Source organism: Falco cherrug, chromosome 21, assembly GCF_023634085.1.
Source record: "Falco cherrug isolate bFalChe1 chromosome 21, bFalChe1.pri, whole genome shotgun sequence".
Classification (NCBI taxonomy): domain Eukaryota; kingdom Metazoa; phylum Chordata; class Aves; order Falconiformes; family Falconidae; genus Falco; species Falco cherrug.
Window position 1 is genome coordinate 29,210 of NC_073717.1, and position 19,297 is coordinate 48,506.

The following is a 19,297-nucleotide window of genomic DNA, read 5'->3' on the forward strand; positions in this document are numbered from 1 at the left end:
CGACGGCGTCGATGCTGAAATACAGCGGCGGGTGTTCACTCTGAAGCCTAATGGTGGTGGTCAGGGAAGCCCCCCGCTAGCGCTCACTCTGAAACCCACTGACGGCGGCCCCCAAATCAAAGCACTTTCCAGCCACTGGTGCACCAGTCCTTTTTATTAGTGGGGGAGGGGTGCAGAGGCTGCCTGCCCCTCCCCCCGCAGCAGCACCCCCTCACTCGCGGGGGCGGTTGATGACCACCTCCCCCAGCGCCTCCAGCACCTCCCGCTTGTAGTCGTCGAAGTCGCCGTCGATCTGGCTGAGGCCCTGCTCCTCCACCACCCACAGCTGGCAGCTCGTCTCCGTGATCAGGCGGGCGTCGTGGCTCACCACGATGACGGCTGGGCGGGCGCACGATGACGGCTGGGCGGGCGACGATGACGTCACGATGACGTCACACCGATGTCACACCAACCCCCCCCCCCCTTGACATCACCCCGCCTCACCTCCCCGATAGTCGTTGATGGCGTCGGCCAGCGCGTCGATGGATTCGATGTCCAGGTTGTTGGTAGGTTCGTCCTGGTGGGGGAGGGGAAACGAGGGAGGTGGGTGGGTCCAGGAAGGGTGTGGCCCCATCCAAGCCCCGCCCCCTCGCCCCCCACCCACTCACCAGGATGAGCACGTCGGGCTCGCGGCAGGCCAGCTCGGCAAACACCACTCGCGCCCTTCTGCCCGCCTGCAGGGAGGGGGGGGAGGGGACAGGCTCAGAGCCCCGCCCACCCCCCAGAGCCCCTCCCCCTGTTCAGTCCCCGCCCCCACCGGAGAGCTTGGCGATCTGCAGCGTGTGGGGCGTGGCCCTCCAGCCCGAAGCGGCCCAGGCACTTGCGCGCGTCCTGGTGCGGCAGGTTGAAGTTGCGCTGCAGGTACTCGGCTGCCGTCTCCTCCAGCCGCAGCTGCTCGGCCGCTTGTTGGTTGAAGAAGCCCACTTTCTGCAGGGGAGGGGCGCGCTCAGGCCACGCCCACCGGCCACCCCCCCGGGTTTAACTCCGCCCCCCCCGCCCCCCCCCCAGTTTGGCTTCGCTGTGTGGTACAGCCCCAGGGGTAAGGCCACACTGCTGTGGGAAGCCACGCCCCCTGTACAGGCCACGCCCCCCACCCCAAGCTCACCGATGGGATGCCACGCCCCCACCCAGACGCTCCGCCCTCCATCTGCACACCTCCCCCTGGAAGCCCCGCCTCCATGACCACAGGACACAACCCCTGCCAAAGCGCCCATCTTAAACCCCCAGAGGCCCCGCCCCTCCCTAGTCCCCGCCCCCCCGAGACCCCGCCCCTCCCTAGTCCCCGCCCCCCCGAGACCCCGCCCCTACTCACCAGTCGGTGGTTCCTGCGCATCTGCCCCCGTGTCTGGAAGGAAAATAGTCTTTGGGGGGGGGGGGTGGGGAACGACCCTAACATCCAGCCCCCCCCTCACCCCAACCAAGAGGCACCGGGGGGTCCCCAACCCGCCCCCCCCTGTACCTGCCAACACCCTGGGAGCCCCCCCCCCCCCCGCCCCCCCCATCCCCGGGGGCACCCCAGACCCCTCAGGGTGGGGGGGATGCAGGGTCTTCCCCTGCTCCCCAAGAGCCTCACAAATACACGGGGGGAGCCCCAAAATGCAGAGGAACCCCCAAACCAAGACACCCCCCCCCCCTCCCACCCTATTTTTGGGGTGCACCCCCACATTTTTTTTGGGGGGTGGGGGTGGGGTGGGGTGTCCATACCGGTGTCAGCTGCCCGGTGAGCAGCTGCAGCAGCGTGCTCTTCCCCACGCCGTTGGGGCCCACGATACAAACTGGGGGGGGGGGGGAGAGAGCAGAGGAAAAGGGGGGACACCCGGCGACCTGTGTTATTGTGGGGTCTCCTGGCCCCCTCCCCCCGTTATTGCAGGGGGGGGTCCCTCCCCCCCCCTCCCCCCATGTTTACGTCGGGTCTCACCCCGGGACTCCATGTCAATGCCGAAGTCGAGGTTGCGGAAGAGCAGCTCCTGCCCCTCGTAGCCGAAATCAACGCCTGCACATGGGGAGGGGGCTGAGATGGGGGGGGCCTAGACACCCCCAAACGCTCCCCGACACCCCCCCGAGGCCCCACAGAGCCCCATAACCCCCCTCTGCTGCCCCAAGTCTCCCCAAATTGCCCCTTAAAACCCCCACAGCCCCCCAAGCACCCCCCCCGTGCCCCATATCTTCCCCACACCCCCCCTCCCGGAGCAGCCCCCCAACCCGCCAGGTGCCCCCCGGGTACCGTGGAGGCCGAGGATGGGGGGGCTGAGGGGGGGCGGGTTGGGGAAGGTGAAGCGGACGGTGTATTCCCGGGGTCGCTTCAGCAGCTCCGGGGCCTCGGCTGCCTCCTCCGCTGCTGTCCGCCGCCGGCACTTCTGCTGCTTCCGCGTCAGCGCCTCCTTCGTCTGCTTCTCCTGAGGGGTGGGGGGGGGGGAGGGGATCTCATCAGGGATCTGCTCTGGGATCTGCTGAGCCCCCCCTCACACCCACCATCGGATCCCTTACAGGGAGCTGGGCTACATGGCAGGATAAAGAGTGGGGAGCGCAACGAGTAACAGATCTAGTAACCCCACCCTGGCACCAATCTGGCCCCCAGGTCCTTCCAGATCCTTGCAGTGGATCCCCGCTGTAGGGAGGAGGAGGCAGCTTGTGTGGCAGGGGGATCCCAGGAGGGGTGGGGGTCCCCAGGGCAGGGATCTGGGGGGACACGGGGTAACAAGAGAGATGCTGGGGGCAGGTGGTGATCCTGGCGGGCAAGGGATCCCAAGGGAATGGATCCCAGAGGGATCTCCCCTCGCTCACCGCCTGCTTGGTGGACTTGCCACCAGCCTTCAGGTCACGGAGCTTTTTCTCCTGCTTCTCAAACTGCTTGAGCAGCTCCTTCTGCTTCTGCTGGTACATCTTCTTGAATGTCACTGTGAGGGACAACGGGCGGGACGTCACGGGGGGCTGGGAGGGGCAAGTAACCCCCACTAATTACCCCAGCCCCTCCCCCAACTTGACACCCCCCCCCCCCCCTTACGCACTGTAGTTGCCCCGGTAGTAGAAGAGGCGCTGAGCATCGAGGTGGATGATGTCGGTGCAGACGTCATCGAGGAAACCTTGGTCGTGGGACACCACCAGCAGCGTCTTCTTCCAGGTTTGCAGGTAGCTGGGGTAGGAGGGGGATGGGGACATCGAAGTGTGGGGACGTTGAGGGGACACCCTGGCTGTGGGGACAACCCCCAGCACAGGGACAAGCCCCCCTCCATAGGGGAGTCACATCTTGGGGGAGTCACATCTTGGGGGAAATCCGGCAGGACACCACGCTTGGGGACAGCTCGAATCAGGGAGGCCAAACCCCCGCCAGGGACACCACACCCTGGGGACATCCCAGCGCCGGGTCTCCCTCACCCCGGGACCCTCCCGCCACATCCCTTGTGCCCCCCTCTTTGTCCCACGTCCCTACTTGTTGAGCCAGATGACTGCGTTGAGGTCGAGGTGGTTGGTGGGTTCATCCAACATCAGCAACGTCGGCTCCATAAATAAGGCCCTGAGGTGACAGCAGTGTCACCACCGGGTCCCAGCCACATCTGTGACCCCCCCACAATGTCCCCCCCGTCACTTACCGGGCCAATGACACCCTCATCCGCCACCCACCGGAGAATTTCCTTGTTGCCCTGTTCTGCATTTCAGGATTGAAGCCGAGACCGGCCAGGATACGCCGCGCCTTGGCCTCGGCAGCGGCTGCCCCTATCGCCCGCAGCTCCTCATACACCTGGGGGGCAGTGGGTGTAATTTTGAGGGGTCCTCAGGGGGTCCCCGATGTCCCCAGGTGTCCCTGTACCTTCTCCAGGTGCTCGGCAGCTGCATCGTCACCCTTCTCCAGCATCGCCTGCAGCCGCTTCTCCTCCTCCAGCAGCCGGAGTCGTTTGGTGTCGGCGCGCAGCACCGCCTGCACTGCCGGTGTGTCATCCGCCACCACCTCTGGGGGACGGGGAAGGGGTTTTTTTTGGGGGGGGGGCTCAGGTGTTTTGGGGGGAGCTAGGTATCCAGGGGACCCCGAGACCCCTGGGCACACCTTGCTCGCAGAGCAGCACATCAATGTTCGGGGGGATGCTCAGCGCCCGGTTTGCGATGTGCTTCAGCAGCGTTGTCTTCCCTTTCCTGCAGGTGAGTGAGGGGTTAAACCCTGCTGGGTGGGGGGGTAACGACCCTGCCTACCCCCGCCCCAGCCCCCCCAAGGGCGGGGGGCACCCACCCATTGGGTCCTACGAGGCCGTAGCGGCGCCCAGCCACGATGTAGAGGTCAGCGTTGACGTAGAGCTCCTTCCCGTGGGCCGAGATGCTGAACTTCTCCAGCTGCGACAGGTAAGGGCGGGGGGGGGGGTGTCAGGGAACTCCCCTGAGTAATGGGGCAGCCCCCAACCCCCCAGCTGTGGCCCCCTGCCCCCTCCAGCCCCCCCCCCCCGACCCCCTAGCCCCCCTGACCCTCCGTTCCTTTTCCCCAGCACAATGGTATGGCCGAATTATTTCTCCTCCCTACTGTAACGGTGTGCCCTGGTCCCCCCCATTTCCTTGTATAATGGGGTGACCCAATCCCCTTCTCCCCACTACAATGGCATGGTCCAAACCCCCCATCCCCCAATAAAATGGCACGGCCCACTTCCCCCCCTCCCCCACCCCACCCCCGTTCCCATATAACAGTGCATCCCAGTTCCGCTCATCTCTGTACCAGATGCAGCCCACTGGGGGATGGAAGATTCCATCTCTCTAGCGTAAGAGGGGGAACACGGAAGATACCACTTCACAGAGGCGGGGAGAAAGTAGGTACCACCTGAGGGGCTTTTGGGGGGATCTGGGGGGTCCCCAGGGTGGGTGTCAGGGTCACCTTGATGTCAGAGGCATTCTCCAGCATGGCCTGTCGCGAGGAGAGCTCGGCCTGTGACACTGAGAAGTCGTTCTCGCCTGCCGCCGCCGCCGCCTTTATGGTAGCAACCTGTCGCTCGTACTCCATCTGGGGGGGCGGGGGGGGAGACAAAGGGGCGGGGTCAGCGCCAAGCCACGCCCTCACAGGCCACACCCATTTAGAACCATGCTCTGCCCCCCGCCCCCCCCCTCACCTGCTTCTTCATCTTCTTTTTCTCCTTCTTGCTGACGCGGGCGTCGGGCTCGGCCTTCCTCCCAGCCTCCTCCTCCTCCTCATGCTGTGATACGGGACAGCACCCCCCTGCCATCAGCCCCCAGTATTTGGGGGGCTCCCCCCTCCCCCTCATCCCAAGGGACTCACAGGCTCGCTGCCCTTCCGGGGCTCTTCGGCCTCATCTTCATCATCATCATCATCATCACGCAGAGCCGTAAACTTGTTCTGCAGCAGGCAGGTACGCAGACACAGTATGGTGGTGGGGTTCAGCTCCCCATCCCCCCGCAAACGACCCAGGCCTCTGGGACGGCCCTGCCCCACCCCCTCACCTTCCCGCCTTTGGGCTGCGCATCCTCATCAGAGCCTTCGGCCTCATCCTCGCTGGGGGCTTTTCCCTGGGGTGTGTGTGTGGGGGAACAGTGGGGTGAGACCCCAAAGCATGGGGATCCCCCAACCCTGGGGTGTCCTCCCCTGCCAAACCACTCCTTCACCTGCCGCTTTGCCTTGGTCTTTTCATTCTTCCGGCTTTTCTTCTTCTTCTCACCCTCCTCTTCCTCCTGCCCGGAACTGTCAGAGAGGGGGGACCCAGGCATCCAGGCCCCTCCCCTCAAACATGATCCAGCTTTTGGGGTGCCCCCACCCCTAAGCGGAATCAGGCATCCAGGTACCCCCACCTTATTGCTTTTGCTCTTGCCGGGCCGTGAGCCTTCGTCCTTTTTATCTTCCTCCTCCTCCTCCTCACTCTGTTCCTGGCTCAATGCCGCAAAGACATTGCCACCCTGGGAGGGGAACATGACGGGGTGTGGACCAGGGACCCCAAATTATTTCCCCCCAAAGTATTTCCAGGAGTCCCAGTTCCCCAGACCCAAATTCTGGCTCCTTTCCCTCAGTCTCCTCTCCCCATATTCTTGCTTCTCCCCATTTTCAGGGTGTCCCGCCCACTTCATATTTTGGGGACCCTCCCCGCACACTCACCTTCCTCCTCCTCCCCCCCTTCCTGGGGGCTGGTGCTGTGGGGGAGACGGGGATGGGTTTAGTGAGGAGCCATAGAGCTGCAGGTCAGCCAAGCCCTAGAGCAGCGCTTCCTGGTGGGACGCTCTAGCCCAGGCAGACTCACTGCTCCTGGGGGTGGGGGGAAGGTGATAAAGGACCCCCCACCCTCGCGGGACTCACCTTCCTCCTCCTCTTCCTCACTGCCAGCAGCTGCCAGCTCCTGCAGGCGCCGGCTAAGCTCTACTTCTTCAGGCTCAGGCTCTGCCCCTGGCCGCCGCCGCTCTTTCCGCCGGTCTCGCTTCTTCCGGGAGGCCTTGGGGACAGCGGGGAAAACACGTTAAGCATCTGCTTAATTACTTGTCATCTCTCCATTCATTAAGCCCCAGGTACCCCAATGTCCCCCCCCCCCCCCCCAGCCCCACCCTCCTTAGCCCCACCTCTTTATCTCAATAAGCTCCACATTCCTCATTAGCACAGCCCTAACGAACCTGTTGGGGTGGTGCCTCCTTCTCCGAGGGGGTGGGGACCTCAGCGGGTGCCGGCTTCTCCTCCTCTGCCAGCTCCTCGAAGAACTAAGGGCAAAGAGCAGAGGTCAGGGGTGGCAGGGTTAGGGTCAGGGGTCAGGGGTCAAGCGCTCACCGATTTCTTGCCTCGCCGGTCTTTCTTGCCTTTCTTCACCTGCTGGTCTGCGTGGCGGGTGGGAAGGGAGGGGAAAACAGCATCACTCATGAGGCCCCAGGCGTCTGGGCAGGCTCTGCCTCACCCACCCCACGCTGCCATGAGGGACCCAGGTGCCCAGGGCCACCCCGCGCCCCCCACCACCACAAGGGACCCAGCTGCCCCCTGCCAACCCCCACCACGTGCTACGGGACCCAGGGGAACCAGCCGACTGGGCACTTCCCCTCCCTCCCATCCGCTTTGCCCCCCCACCAACACACCGAGGCGCCCAAGGCCCCCCAGAAAAGCTTAATTCTACCCCCTCGACGGGTTAATTTCCTACCGAAAATGGTTAACCTCCCCCAAAGAGCTGATCCCCCCACAAACATGTCAATTCCCCTCGAAAGATTTAATTTGTTCCCCAAAAGAGTGAATTCCCCCAGAAAGGGTTTAGATCTGGGGTTAGACCCTCCTCAAAAAGGGTTAATTCCCTCCCCTAAAAAGAGTTAATCCGCCCCCAAAGTGTTAGTCACCCCGCAAAGTGTAAATCCTGCCCCCAAAGAGCTAATTCCCACCCCAAGGGCTTCATTTCCCCCCCCCCCCCCAAGACTCCAGGCCTCCCGCTGTCACAGCCCCCTACTCCCACAGGCCTCACTCTCCTGTCAGGGGCCCAGGTACCCGGGTCCCTCCCCCCCAAGTTCCCGAGTGTCCTGACACCCCTCCCTCGCCGCCGGAGGGCCCCAGCTGCCCCGGCTTACCCTGCCCATCGCCCTCCCCCCGCCATTCCTCCTGCTTGGCCGCCGCCGGCCGCGCTCCCTTCGGCATGGCCGGGCGCCGCGTACTGCGCCTGCGCAACCACAGAGATGCGCCTAGAGCGCCGACTGGCAGAGGCGCCGCTTCCGGTCCGCCACCTCGCCGGCCCGGGCCGTTGCTACTTCCGATTGGTTCGCTGAATAACGAGTCCCGCCCGCTGACCCCGTTTCGGGCCGGGCTGCTACGTCCCGCCTTCTTGTATGGTGATCCCTCCTCCCATAGGCTTTCGGGGGTTTATCCCGCCCCCTTCTGGGGTAACGTGCTCTCCTATTGGTTTGCGCTGGTCCGTCTATCCTGGCTAGATGATCCCACCATTAGCTCGCTCAGCGATTAGTCCCGCCCCGGCGCTGAGGTAATCCTCCTTCCCATTGGCTCCTACTCCTCCTTCCTCCCCGCGCCCTCCGCAGCTCCTATTGGCTGCGGCCGGCTCCGCCCCGGCACGTGAGCTCCCGTCATGCCTCGCAAGCGGCCGTTCAGCGCGAAGCGGAAGAAGCAGCAGCTGCGCGATCGGCGCGAACGGAAACGGGGTGGTGAGCGGGGCCGGGGCCCCTGGAGTGTCGGCCGGGCCCTGTAGCGGTGGCCGGCTGGGCCCTGACACTCCGTTCTCTGTCCGCAGATGCCCCGGCAGGGCCGGACTCGGGCCCGGGGAGCCGCAGTGGGAGCCGGGAACGGGGCAGCGATGCGGCCCCGGTTGAAGCGGGAGACCCGTGGCCCCCTCCCTGCCGCCACGACCCCGGCAGGTAACCGTGAGAGGCCCGGGGCGGTGCAGGGCGCCCGGGTAGGTGAGGGGGACCCGCGTGTCTATGTGAGTTCTCGGTATGTGGCAGGTTTCGGCTGCAGCTGGGGGGGCCGCGGGCCGAAGCCTTGGCGCGCCGCCGGCGCCGGGCTCAGGAGGAGCTGCTGGAGCTGCTGCCCGAGACCGCCCTTGAGCTGGACCCTGATAGTATCTACGGCCTTGGTGAGGGCCTGAAAGACCTGGGGAAGGGGGAAAATACACCGGCGGGGGGATAAGTAACTTGAGGAGGGGGCAGATAAGCAGAGAAAGTAGGGCTAGGGCTTTTGGGGGGGGGGGGGGTAGTTAAGTGCTGGGGGGGTGGCGTGCAATAAAGTGCTGGGGGATGTAGCTAACACCCGGGGAGGGGGATTTGCCCTAGGAGGGGGTGTAGTTTATCACCTAAGAGTAAATTGGCTTAAAGATGGAGGCTAAAAATGGTTGAGGTAGGCCCAGAGAGGTCAAGTAGGAACATGGGGGGGAGGGAAGTGGCCCCCAGGTAGGGAAAATAGTCCCTGGGATGGGTGAATATCCCCTGGAGGGGGGTCCCAGGGCTGTTGGGACCCAGCTTGCTGGATGCTAGGGCTGGACTTCCCACGTCGGCCACCCTGGAGCTTCGCCATGAGCCCGGAGGAGCTGCGTGTGCGGGAGGAGGCAGCTTTCAGTGCCTTCCTCCGATCCCTCCGGGAGGACCAGCACCCCCGGGGGGCTGAGGAGGGGGGCAGCAATGGTGACGATGATGAAGGAGGTGTGGCACCATTCGAGCACAACCTGGAGGTGAGAGGGGGTGTGCGGGGGATCCTGAGGGGTCATCATGGGGGTGTTATGGGATGGAAGGGTCACTGTGTCATTGTCCCCCACCCTGCCCAGACATGGCGGCAGCTCTGGCGGGTGCTGGAAATGTCTGACATCATCCTCCTCATCACTGACGCCCGGCATCCGGTGAGTCCAAGGAGGAGCCAGGTATCCTGGGTGGGGGGAATCAGGCTACAGGGGTGCAGCTAACCCCCCATGTGTCTCCCTGCTCCATCTCAGGCACTGAATGTGCCGCCAGCGCTGGCTACGCACGTGACGCGGGAGCTGGGGAAGGGCTTGATCCTCATCCTTAACAAAGTGGACTTGACCTCGCCTGCTGTGGCCACCGCCTGGAGCCACCTCCTGCGCCGCCGCTTCCCCTCCGCCCGCGTTGTCCCCTTCACCTCTGCCCCCCAACGGACCCCCACGTCTGGTAGGGACCCAGTTGGTCAGGGTTGGGAGGGGACGGACACACCCAGGGTTTCTGACGCCCACCACCACCGCATTGTTTCTCCCCCAGGGCTGCAACGGCGGCAGAGGCGGGGGGGTGGATGGAGCCGAGCTGTGGGACCCCGGCAGCTGCTGGAAGCTTGTGAGAGCATTGTAGGGGGAGAAGGTGAGCTAGGAAGGGGAGCACCCATGGGTGCTGGCTGAGTGGGGTGGGGTCTTCCATCCACTCCTTGTGTAATGCAAACCTTGCTGAGCTTCGTGGTGGGATGGGTGTCCCAGGCAGGCGGTGTTTGGGGGGGGATCCCTTTGGGTGCTGGGGTGGGTCCCCCGGGTGCGCCCTCCATCACCCACCATGGGTTTTGCAGTGGACCTGAGCAGCTGGCGAGCACGGCTGGACCGGGCGGAGGAGGCAGCGGCACGGGGAGAGGAAGAGGAGGAAGAAGAGCAGCAGGAGGAGGTGGGGGATGGTGAGGAGGCGGGTGACGATGACGAGGACAGCGCCGGCGCCATGGTGGCCCCCCGGCAGTGGGAGCGCTACCGGCATGGCATCCTCACGCTGGGCTGTGTTGGTAAGGGGCGGGGCTTGGCCTAGTGATGGGGCATAACGGGGGAGGGCTTAACTGGGGGGCAGGGCTTTGTCAGGGGGTGGGGCCTAATCAGGTGGGGCTTTATCGAGGGGGTGGGGGGCCTAGAAAGGTGGGGGCTTATCTGTGAGTGGGGCTTCATGTAGGGGGTGTGGCCTGTTGTGAGGGGTGGGGCTTATGGCAGATAGGAGTGGGGGCTGACCCTGGAGGCGGGGCTTATGGCGGTGTCCTTGCCCACCAGGAGAAGAGGAGGGGAGCTGGTTGGTCTTCTGTTGTGCTGTGGGGGTGAGGCCTAGGGGGGTGTGGCTCCTGAGAGGGGGTGTGGCCTGAGGAGGCATGGCTCCTCCCCACAGGCCTGCCGAACGCGGGCAAGTCTTCGGTGCTGAATGCGCTGGTGGGGCGCAGCGCTGTCAGTGTCTCCCGTGCCCCTGGCCGCACCCGCTACTTCCAGACGCATTTCCTCACCCCCCGTGTCCGACTCTGCGACTGCCCAGGCCTCGTCTTCCCCTCCCACGCCCCCCCGGCTCTCCAGGTGGGTCCCAGCCCCCTCCCCAGCCCTTACAGAGCCTCGCCTGCTCCTGCTGAGCCCTGCCTGTTTGTGTGTCCCCCCCTCCCCAAGGTGTTGGCGGGCGTCTACCCCATCTCGCAGCTGCAGGAGCCCTACTCGGCCGTGGGCTTCCTGGCCTCCCGCCTCCCGCTGCCACTGCTGCTCCAGCTGCGGCCTCCCAGCACCGCCGCCGGCTGGACCGCCTGGGACATCTGCGAAGGTGCACTGTTTGTGGTGGGAATGAATTAAAATCGGAGGGTTTTTTTTCTTTTGCCATTAGTTATTTAGTTTTGCCATTGGTTAATTTCTTAGTAACAATAACAATTAAATGATATTGTTGTTTTTTAGATATTTGCTATTTGGTACTATTTATTAATTATTATATATATGATTTTAGTACTTTTTGCTACTTATTATTTTATTATTTACTGTTGTTATTTTTTTTCATGTGTGTTTTCCTCAGCCTGGGCTGAGAAGCGAGGCTACAAGACAGCAAAGGCAGCCCGTAACGATGTCTACCGGGCGGCCAACAGCATCCTGCGGCTGGCAGCGGATGGGCGACTCCGCCTCTGCCTGCGCCCCCCTGGCTATGCCGCCCAGAAGGGTGAGCCCCCCAGTACCATTCCCAGCCTCGGGGGGTGCCAGGTTCATCCTGGGAAGGGGAGGGGGAGGTTGAGTGGGATGCTGGGTCACGGTGCCTTCCTCTCCCCCCTCAGATCTGTGGGAGCAGCACCCTGAGACGGCAGCGCTGGCGGCGTTGCAGGAGCAGGGGGACCCAGGTGCGAGGGGCTCGGCCCCCCCTGGGGAGGGGTCCACCTCGGAGGAGGAGGGGAGTGACAGCGGTGAGGAGGTGGAGCCTGTGGAGGCCACGCCCCCTGCCAGCACTGGCCACAACCCCTTTGCGCTGCTGGGAGAGGATGAGTGTTAGCCCCGCCCCTCGGGGCGGAGCCAATCAGAGGTCAAGACATATACCACTGTGCTAATACCATATATGAAATAAAGGGAGGTTTATTTCTGCAGCCAGTGCCTCCTGGTTGGTTAAAGGCAGCTTCTGTGCGGACCAGTCGGAGGTCCCGTCGGTGCTCTGTCGCCGGGTAGGGTTCATGCTGGGCTGTCCTCTGGGGCAGGGCCTGGGGGGAGAGATGGCGCGATCGATCTGACAGTCCCACCCACCTCTTCCCTTATTTGGCTTAGGCCCACCCCTATTAGCGTCATCCCGCCCCTCACTGACCGGTGGGCGTGGCCTGGTCGAGGGGGCGGTGCTTCTGCTGGCAGAGGTAGCGGCGTCGGCGTCGGCAGCTCTGGCAGTGCAGTACTATGTGGGGCTGCCCCCCTCCTGCGGCAGGGACCTGGGGGTCAGGCTCAGGCCCCCCCCCCTCCTTCTGCCCCACAGCCCCCCCAGGGACCCCAGGCATAGGGGGTACTCTTCTTTACCCCCCTCACCTCTCTCCCCACCTTCCCACAACCCCATACCCCCCTGGGATGACCCCTGTTCTCCCCTCCACCTGTCCCTGCCTCCCCTGCCTCAAACACCCTCCGGGGTGGGCAGTGATGCAGCCCCCACCAGTCCCACCTCGCAGGCGCACACAGCCCCCAGCCCCAGGCAGCAGCAGAGAGCAGCAGCGGCGGCACACGGCCCGCTTCACCGAAGGTGCCCTGTGTGGGAACATGTGCACAATAGGGGGGGTCAGGACTCCCATCGTGCCACCACCCCCCACCCCGCTGTGGGGTGGCCCCCCAAGTCCCCATAGCTCACATGCGCAGGACAAGGCGGCGGGCGGCCCCTCGCTGGGTGCTGCAGTAGAAGCGGGCGAGGGCAGGGCTGTGGGGCAGCACCCAGTGTGCAGCCTGCAGAGGGGTGAGCACAGTTGCAGACCCCCCACTCTGCCCCCCCAATAACCCTCCCCAGCCCCACAGTCCACCCCCTGCCCCATAGAGTCCCCCCTGAGCCCCTCATTTTCCCCCTCAAGTCCCCGCAGATCTCCATAGCTTGCATAGAGCCCCCCCACAGCCCTCCCCCAGACCCCTATAATTACCCGCAGGCGCCACCCCGCTCCCTCGGACCCCCACCGCCCCCCCCGAGGCGCCCCCGTCCCACCTGAAAGAGGAAGCTGAGCCGCTGCAGCGCCTCCCGATCCCGCACCGGTGCCGCCATCGCGCCCCGCGTTGGCCCTGCCCACTGGGCGGAGCCGGCTCTTCCCATTGGTCGGCGCCAGCCCCCGGGAGGCGGGGCCTCCTTCCGCCCTTCTGGCAAATAGGGGCGGGAGGGCGCCACCAGCACGAGACGGTGGGCGGGTTTGTGTCGTCACTTCCGGCGTTGGGCCCGGCGCGGCGGCTGGCGGTGAGTGGGGGCGTAGGCGGCCGGGATTTCCCCCCCCGTAGGGTGTCCCCTATAGAGACCTTCCTGTAGGGACCCCCGGCACGGCCCCTGCCTATAGGGTGTCCCCTATAGAGCCCTTCTTGTAGGGACCCCCGGCACGGCCCACCCCTGAGCGCTGTCCCCTGTAGGGACCCCTATGGCGACCCGGAACAGCTTCCCGCCCTCAGAGCCTCCACTATAGGGCCCTTTCCCGTAGGGACACGATTTATGGGGATCCTGGTACGGCCTTTTCCTGTGGTGTGTCCCCTCTAAGGATCTAAGGATCCTTCCTATAGAGCCAACCCTATAGGGACTCCCAACATCTTTGTGTGGGGTGGCCCCTATGCGTCCCCTTTTCTATAGGAACTCCCCTATAGGGACCCATGCACTTCCCCTCTGTAATGAGTGTCCCCTTATTCATCCCCTTTTCTATAGGGAATCCTCTATAGTAAACTAGGTCCCCCCCCTCCCTAAAGGGCATCCAGTTTAGGGCTCCTTTTCTATAGGGGCACTCCTATAGGGCCCCCATCCCTCTGGGGAATCCCTTATAGAGCCTCTTCCTGTGATATATCTCTATAGGGGCTCCCCCTGGGCAGGGAGTCCCCTATAGAGGCCTTCCCTATAGCGACTGCTATATAGGGCTCCCCCAGAACTTCTGCTACAGGGACTCCTATACAGGCACTGCCGGCAGCATGTTCTTGTTTTAACTGAATTCAGCTGGTTTCCCCCCAGAAAGCACTTGGGAACCACACTAGCACCTTGGTGTCACCTCCTTGCTAAATGACGTCGTCACCTTGAGAGAATTACGCTGGTTTCACCTCAAAACCCTGCTGAACCTGCACCGCCGCCTGGGAATTCCTCCGCGGCAAAATGACATCATCACCTTGATGGAGTTGAGCTGGTTTTGCCTTGCCCCAAAACCCCTTTGAACCCGCGCCGCCGCCTCAGGATCGCTTCGCACCCAAACGATATCATCACCTGGACTGAACTGAGCTGTTTTCTCCCCAAAACCACTTGGAACGCACATCGCCGCACCTTACTGTCGCATTTTTACTAAAACCGCCTCATCGCCTTCAGGGATTTAAGTTCTTTTCACCCCAAAACTTCTTCCAACCCTCCCCTTCCCATCAGCCCTTCCCCAATCCCCCTGATCCAAGCCCAGCCATCCCCACCCCCACCCCAAATTCAGGGGGGCCAACGGCAGCGCCGTCATGTCGGGTGCTGACCCCCTGGAGACGCTGCAGGTGGAAGCCAGCTGCTCGGTTTGCCTGGAATACCTGCAAGATCCCGTCATCATCGAATGTGGCCACAATTTCTGCCGCCGTTGCATCACCCGCTGGTGGGCTGAGCTGGCGCGCGATTTCCCCTGCCCCGTCTGCCGTAAAACCTCTCGCCATCGTGCCCTTCGGCCCAACCGGCAGCTCGGGAATATGGTAGAAGCCGCCCGGCAGCTTCGCGGTGCCAAACGGAAAGCCAGGGAGGAGAGTCGCTGCCAAGCTCACGGCCAAGCTTTGGCCCGGTTCTGTCGCGACGATCAAGCCCCCGTTTGCCTGCTCTGTGAGATCTCCCACGCCCACCGCGCCCACGCCCTCGTCCCCCTCGACGACGCAGCCCTCGAGTATAAGGTGGGGGGATGGGGGAGAGCGAAATCCTGGCGGGGTGAAGAGGGAGTGTGTCCCCAAGTCTTGGTTTTAGCCCCACGATTGATCCCAGGGCAGCTGGTGGAGGGGTTTCAGGTGTAACTCATCCCAGTCTCTGCTTTCAGGCCCTCCTGATGGGATTTAGCCCCAGACTCTCTCCCCGAGGACTGTTTGTGTAAGGAATTTGGCCACGGCTCATCCGTATTTCCATTTCTGGCCCCTGATGGTGGAATTTAGCTTGCCCCGAGGCTGTTTGTGGAGAAATTTTGGGCAGCAGCTCTTTGCCGTCTCCATTTTAAGCCCCAAATTCTTCCTCGAGACCATCCGAGGGAATTAGACCCTAGCTAGTCCCCATCTGCAGCTCCGTGCCGTGGGGCTTAGCCCCAAACCCTTTCCTCGAGGCCTTCCACATGGTCACCACTCGCTCAGCTCTGGCAGAGGAGGGATTCGGGGCTGGAGGAGGCATTCAGGGAAGGGGGGTCCCATCCCGTTGCCTGCCCTCCTCTCTCCCCTCCTGGCAGGAGAAGCTGCAGCGCTGCCTGGAGCCGCTGGAGCGGAAGCTGGAGGCGGTGGCCGGCTGCCGAGCGCGGGAGGAGAAGAAACCCGGCGAGCTGAAGGCAGGTTGATGGTGCTGGGGGATGCCAGGGGGATCCCAGCAACTCCTGGCGCTCACTGGTGCCTTTTTCCCGGCAGAGGAAGGTGGCCCTGTGGCGGGAACGCATCGCCCGGGAATTTGAGGAGCTTCACCAGCTTCTGGAGGAGGAGGAGCGGCTGCTACTGCAGCGGCTGGAGGAGGAAGAACGCGAGATCCTGCAGCGGCTTCAGGCCAACCTGGCTCGGCTCGGGGAGCAGCGCCGGGTCCTGGCCGCCCTCGTGGCAGAGCTGGAGGAGAAGTGTCTGCAGTCAGGCGCCGAGATGCTCAAGGTAGGGCAGGAGCGGGATCAGTATTAGCGGCGGGTGGATCACCACTGGGGATGGGAGCAGCGGCAGGGTTGTGGTGGGCCTAGGACGGGCTTGTTGCTGGGGATGGGATCACCAGGGGTGGGATTAGTTTTGGGAGATAGCCCCCAGGAATGGGACCTGTTTTGGGGACTGGATCCCCCCTGGGGACAGGATCCCCAGGAACAGGATTGGTTTTGGGGACAGGATCATCCCTGGAGACAAGACTAGTTTTAGGGGAGGGATCACCGGGAAGGCGATTGGTTTTGGGGACAGGATTGCCCCCAGGGATGGGATCACTGCGGAGGGGGGATCTGTGTTGGGGATGGGATCACCACCAGGAACACTGGGAATGGGGTCAGCATCAGGATCGTGGCCAGGGACAGGATTCCTGGGGCTGGGATTGCTGCTGGGGGCTGGGATCCCTGCTGTTGGGACTGATCCTGCCCCAGAGGTTGACTTTGAGGGGGTTCTGGCGCACCTAACCCCCCTTTTTTTCCTGCTCTCCCCGTTTCAGGACATAAAGGACACCCTGGCCAGGTAAGAACCGTGCAGGTGATTTGTGCTGCTCTCCGGGCTGTGTTTTGGGGCAGAAAAGCGGGATTTGGGGGTGCGGCGGCTGGCTCGTCCCACCTCCGCTGGGGCTGCCGGCAGGTGCGAGGCGGCGGCAGTGCCGGTGGAAGAACCGGTTTCCGTCCCCATCGAGCTGGAGAAAAACTTCTGCAGTTTCCCCCGGCAATACTTCACCCTCCGGAAAATCACCCGGCGCCTCATCGGTGAGGAAACCCCGCATCGTGCCGCAGCCGGGACCCCCCTCCCCTTGCTCCCCACCCCCTAAATCCTCCCCCTTTCCTTCCTGGTGTTGCCATCCAGGCGAGGTGACGTTGGATCCCGACACAGCACATCCCAACCTGGTTTTATCGGAAGATCGGAAAAGCGTTCGTTTCGTGGAAGTTCGACCCCGGGATTTACCCGATACCCCGCGGCGTTTCACCATCTACCCCTGTGTTTTGGCAGCGCAGGGTTTTACCTCTGGGCGTCATTACTGGGAGGTGGAAGTCGGTGATAAAACCCACTGGGCGCTCGGCGTTTGTAAGGATTCCGTGAGTCGGAAAGGGGAATTAACGCCGTTGCCGGAGACGGGATATTGGCGGGTACGGCTCTGGAATGGCAATAAATACGCAGCCACCACCACCCCCTTCACCCCGCTGACGGTGCGGGTGAAACCCAAGCGGGTGGGGGTCTTCGTGGACTACGAAGCCGGCAAAGTGGCTTTTTATAACGTCACGGATCGCTCCCACATTTATACCTTCACCGATACTTTCACTGAAAAGATTTGGCCGCTTTTCTATCCCGGGATCCGTGCCGGCAGGAAAAACGCGGCGCCTCTGGTTATCCGTTCACCCACTGACTGGGAGTGAGGGGGAAAGCGGTGCCGGTGGCGTTCGGCTTGATGACATCTGGCAGCGCCAGGAGCCGGCGCTCTGGTATAGATGGGGTTTGGCTCTCCAAGATCTGGCACCACCGGGATCCGGTGCTCCGGCATAGACAGAGTTTTTTGGCGCTCTGATGTTTGGCACCACCGGGATCCGGTGCTCTGACATCTGGCACCACCGGGATCCGGTGATCTGGCACGGCTGGGATTTGGCTCGCTGAGATGCAGCACTGCCACGGTCTGGCAATCCGGCACCACCACCAGGATTTGGCTCTTGGACATCTGGCACCGCCAGGATCCACTGCTCCGGCATAAACAGGGCTTGGCTCTCCGACATCCACTGCTCCGGCACCACCGGGATTTGGCTCTCCGACATCCACTGCTCCGGCGCCACTGGGATTTGGCTCCCTGACATCCACTGCTCCGGCGCCACCGGGATTTGGCTCCCCGACATCCGGCACCGCCAGGCTCTTGCTCCTTGCCATCGAGCTCTGCGGCACCACTGGGCTCCGGATCGCCTTCCCCAGCGTCTGGCACCAGCCGGGTCCGGCTCTGCGGCAGCACCAGAGGCGTGTGGCGGTAGGTGCGGGCGTGTGGCAGGGCCGTGTCCCTCTACCCGTGTGTCCCTGGCCCCGTGCGTGTCCCTCTGTGTCCCCCATGTGTCCCCACATCAGTTTGTGCCTCCCCACGTGTCTGCTCCCCCGTGTCCCTGTCCATCAGCGTCCCTCTGTCCGTGTCCCTCCCTGTCTCTTTACGCCCCTCTGTGTGTCCCCACATCCGTGTCCCTCCCTGTCGCCACATTCACGTGTCCATCCGTGTGCCCACGTCCCTCTCCCCGTCCCCCCATCCGTGTCCCTCCCCATCCCCGCATTCCCATGTCCCTCCCCATCCCCGCCCCGCCATCGCCCACGCGTGGGCTGTCCTCCCCGCCTCGCACACGCCTCACACACGCCTCGCACACGCCTCCACACGCCATGGCCCCCTCAGGGCCACCGGAACGGGGCCCGCTGGCCCAGCTGGTGCGGGACACGTTGTGCCCGGCCTGCGGGCAGCCACTGCGGGACCCCGTCCTCTTCGCCTGCAACCACAGCTGCTGCCGCCGCTGCCTGCCCACCGCCCACCCCGGCGAGCCCACTGCTGCTTTCTCCTGCCCGCGGTGCTGCCTGCCCTGCGCCCCCCGCCGCCTCCGCACCCCCGTGGCTCTGGCCGTGGAGAGTCGCATCGCCCAGCGTCTGGCTCAGGGAACACCCGGACCCCCCCGCCGGCCACAGCGCTGCAGGTAAAGGGGAGCAGGGGGGACTTGGGGGGGGGAGGGGTGGGTGTCTGAGGGGGACCCAGGTGTTTGGGGGAACTGGGGGCATCTGGGGGAATCAGGGGTAGGGGGGGGGAACCTGGGGACCCAAGCATCCAGGCGCACTTGGGGGGCTCACAGGGAATTTGGGGCACCTAGGCATCTTGGGGGGACCTGGGGGGCTGGAGGGTGGGGAATTTAGGGTTACCCAGGTGTCTGGGGGCACTTGTGGGGCTGGAAGGGACTTGGGGGACAAGGGGAGGGAGGGGGCTGATCCAGGGGTGCTGGGGGGGACGCAGACCCCCACGGGGCTGGAGGGGGGAGCCGTGGGGACCCAGAGCTTCTGGGGGGAGACCCAGGTGTCTGAGAGGGATTTGGGAGGGCTGGGGGTGTGTGACCCAGGTGTCATGGGGGGCTGGGGACCTTGTGGTGCTAAGGGGGGCCCCAGCGGTGCCCCCAGCTCTTCAGGGGTGCTGGGGGACCCAGGCATCCAGCTGTGACCCTGTGCCCTGTCCCTCACGTGCCTGGACACCTGAGCCCCCCCCCCCTCCCCCCGGGGCCAGGTGTCACCACAGCCCAGGTGACCTCGCCATCGCCTTGGGGCAGTGGTGGGGGGGACGACGACGACACCCCAGCATCCTGGTGCACGTGCTGGGTGGGGCCTGATCCAGCTGGGTGACATTTTTGGGAAGTGACACTTGTTTTGGTGGCACCTTGTCCCTCCTGTGGGGACACACCCCGGTCTGGTGGCATCCTGGGGACACTTCTGCCCCATGGGCTTCCTGCCCCATTTGTTGTGTTTTGTCCCCTCCCTTTTAATGACATCCTGCACTAACAACCCCCCCCTCCCCTTCTCCCCACAGCCTGGGGGCCCAGCTC

General features: G+C 63.9%; 4 protein-coding genes across 5 annotated transcripts; 2 read left to right on the top strand and 2 right to left on the bottom strand.

The window, feature by feature from the left end:
* Positions 1-150: 150 nt before the first annotated feature.
* ABCF1 (ATP binding cassette subfamily F member 1) lies at positions 151-7,703 on the bottom strand. Its single transcript, XM_055697964.1, is given in 27 exon segments — positions 151-378; positions 484-556; positions 648-711; positions 796-824; positions 826-966; positions 1,352-1,384; positions 1,744-1,814; positions 1,958-2,032; positions 2,264-2,435; positions 2,824-2,936; positions 3,048-3,172; positions 3,470-3,553; positions 3,630-3,778; positions 3,848-3,987; positions 4,082-4,167; positions 4,262-4,362; positions 4,892-5,017; positions 5,124-5,207; positions 5,291-5,368; positions 5,473-5,538; positions 5,635-5,700; positions 5,818-5,922; positions 6,119-6,153; positions 6,317-6,449; positions 6,625-6,708; positions 6,776-6,822; positions 7,552-7,703. Coding segments are annotated over 27 exon segments (2,514 nt in total). The 5' UTR covers positions 7,619-7,703; the 3' UTR covers positions 151-211.
* A 273-nt stretch (positions 7,704-7,976) lies between these two features.
* On the top strand, positions 7,977-11,773 carry GNL1 (G protein nucleolar 1 (putative)). Its single transcript, XM_055697886.1, has 12 exons — positions 7,977-8,136; positions 8,223-8,346; positions 8,434-8,564; positions 8,962-9,155; positions 9,249-9,320; positions 9,414-9,606; positions 9,694-9,789; positions 9,989-10,192; positions 10,561-10,739; positions 10,827-10,974; positions 11,218-11,358; positions 11,471-11,773. Exons 1-12 carry the CDS (start codon positions 8,061-8,063, stop codon positions 11,680-11,682), a joined length of 1,770 nt encoding a protein of 589 aa, XP_055553861.1. The 5' UTR covers positions 7,977-8,060; the 3' UTR covers positions 11,683-11,773.
* RPP21 (ribonuclease P/MRP subunit p21) lies at positions 11,734-12,996 on the bottom strand. Of its 2 annotated transcripts, XM_055697959.1 has the most exons (5): positions 12,853-12,995; positions 12,511-12,602; positions 12,328-12,410; positions 11,986-12,090; positions 11,747-11,884 (listed from the first exon to the last, which is right to left on the bottom strand). In XM_055697959.1, exons 1-5 carry the CDS (start codon positions 12,955-12,957, stop codon positions 11,856-11,858), a joined length of 414 nt encoding a protein of 137 aa, XP_055553934.1. In that variant the 5' UTR covers positions 12,958-12,995; the 3' UTR covers positions 11,747-11,855. The 2 variants fall into 2 exon arrangements, with proteins under 2 accessions (XP_055553933.1, XP_055553934.1); XM_055697958.1 differs by lacking the exon at positions 12,328-12,410 and having other exon boundaries at positions 11,734-11,884; positions 12,853-12,996.
* Positions 12,997-13,017: 21 nt separating this feature from the next.
* Positions 13,018-17,126, top strand: TRIM39 (tripartite motif containing 39). Its single transcript, XM_005434087.3, has 7 exons — positions 13,018-13,095; positions 13,846-14,738; positions 15,275-15,370; positions 15,447-15,677; positions 16,210-16,232; positions 16,347-16,468; positions 16,566-17,126. Exons 2-7 carry the CDS (start codon positions 14,325-14,327, stop codon positions 17,111-17,113), a joined length of 1,434 nt encoding a protein of 477 aa, XP_005434144.2. The 5' UTR covers positions 13,018-13,095; positions 13,846-14,324; the 3' UTR covers positions 17,114-17,126.
* The last annotated feature ends 2,171 nt before the right edge of the window (positions 17,127-19,297 follow it).

Bases quoted from the DNA above. Each gene is read 5' to 3' on its own strand.
- RPP21 (XM_055697958.1), bottom strand. From the start codon at position 12,957: ATGGGAAGAGCCGGCTCCGCCCAGTGGGCAGGGCCAACGCGGGGCGCG. The intron at 12,091-12,510 runs GTGAGCTATGGG...TCCCTGCCGCAG, and splicing joins CGCCGCCTTGTCCTGCGCAT to GAGGGGGGCAGCCCCACATA. The intron at 11,885-11,985 runs GTCAGTGAGGGG...CTCTCCCCCCAG, and splicing joins CGACCAGGCCACGCCCACCG to GCCCTGCCCCAGAGGACAGC.
- GNL1 (XM_055697886.1), top strand. From the start codon at position 8,061: ATGCCTCGCAAGCGGCCGTTCAGCGCGAAGCGGAAGAAGCAGCAGCTG. The intron at 8,347-8,433 runs GTAACCGTGAGA...GGTATGTGGCAG, and splicing joins TGCCGCCACGACCCCGGCAG to GTTTCGGCTGCAGCTGGGGG. The intron at 8,565-8,961 runs GTGAGGGCCTGA...GCTGGATGCTAG, and splicing joins TGATAGTATCTACGGCCTTG to GGCTGGACTTCCCACGTCGG.
- TRIM39 (XM_005434087.3), top strand. From the start codon at position 14,325: ATGTCGGGTGCTGACCCCCTGGAGACGCTGCAGGTGGAAGCCAGCTGC. The intron at 15,678-16,209 runs GTAGGGCAGGAG...TCCCCGTTTCAG, and splicing joins CAGGCGCCGAGATGCTCAAG to GACATAAAGGACACCCTGGC. The intron at 16,469-16,565 runs GTGAGGAAACCC...GTTGCCATCCAG, and splicing joins AATCACCCGGCGCCTCATCG to GCGAGGTGACGTTGGATCCC.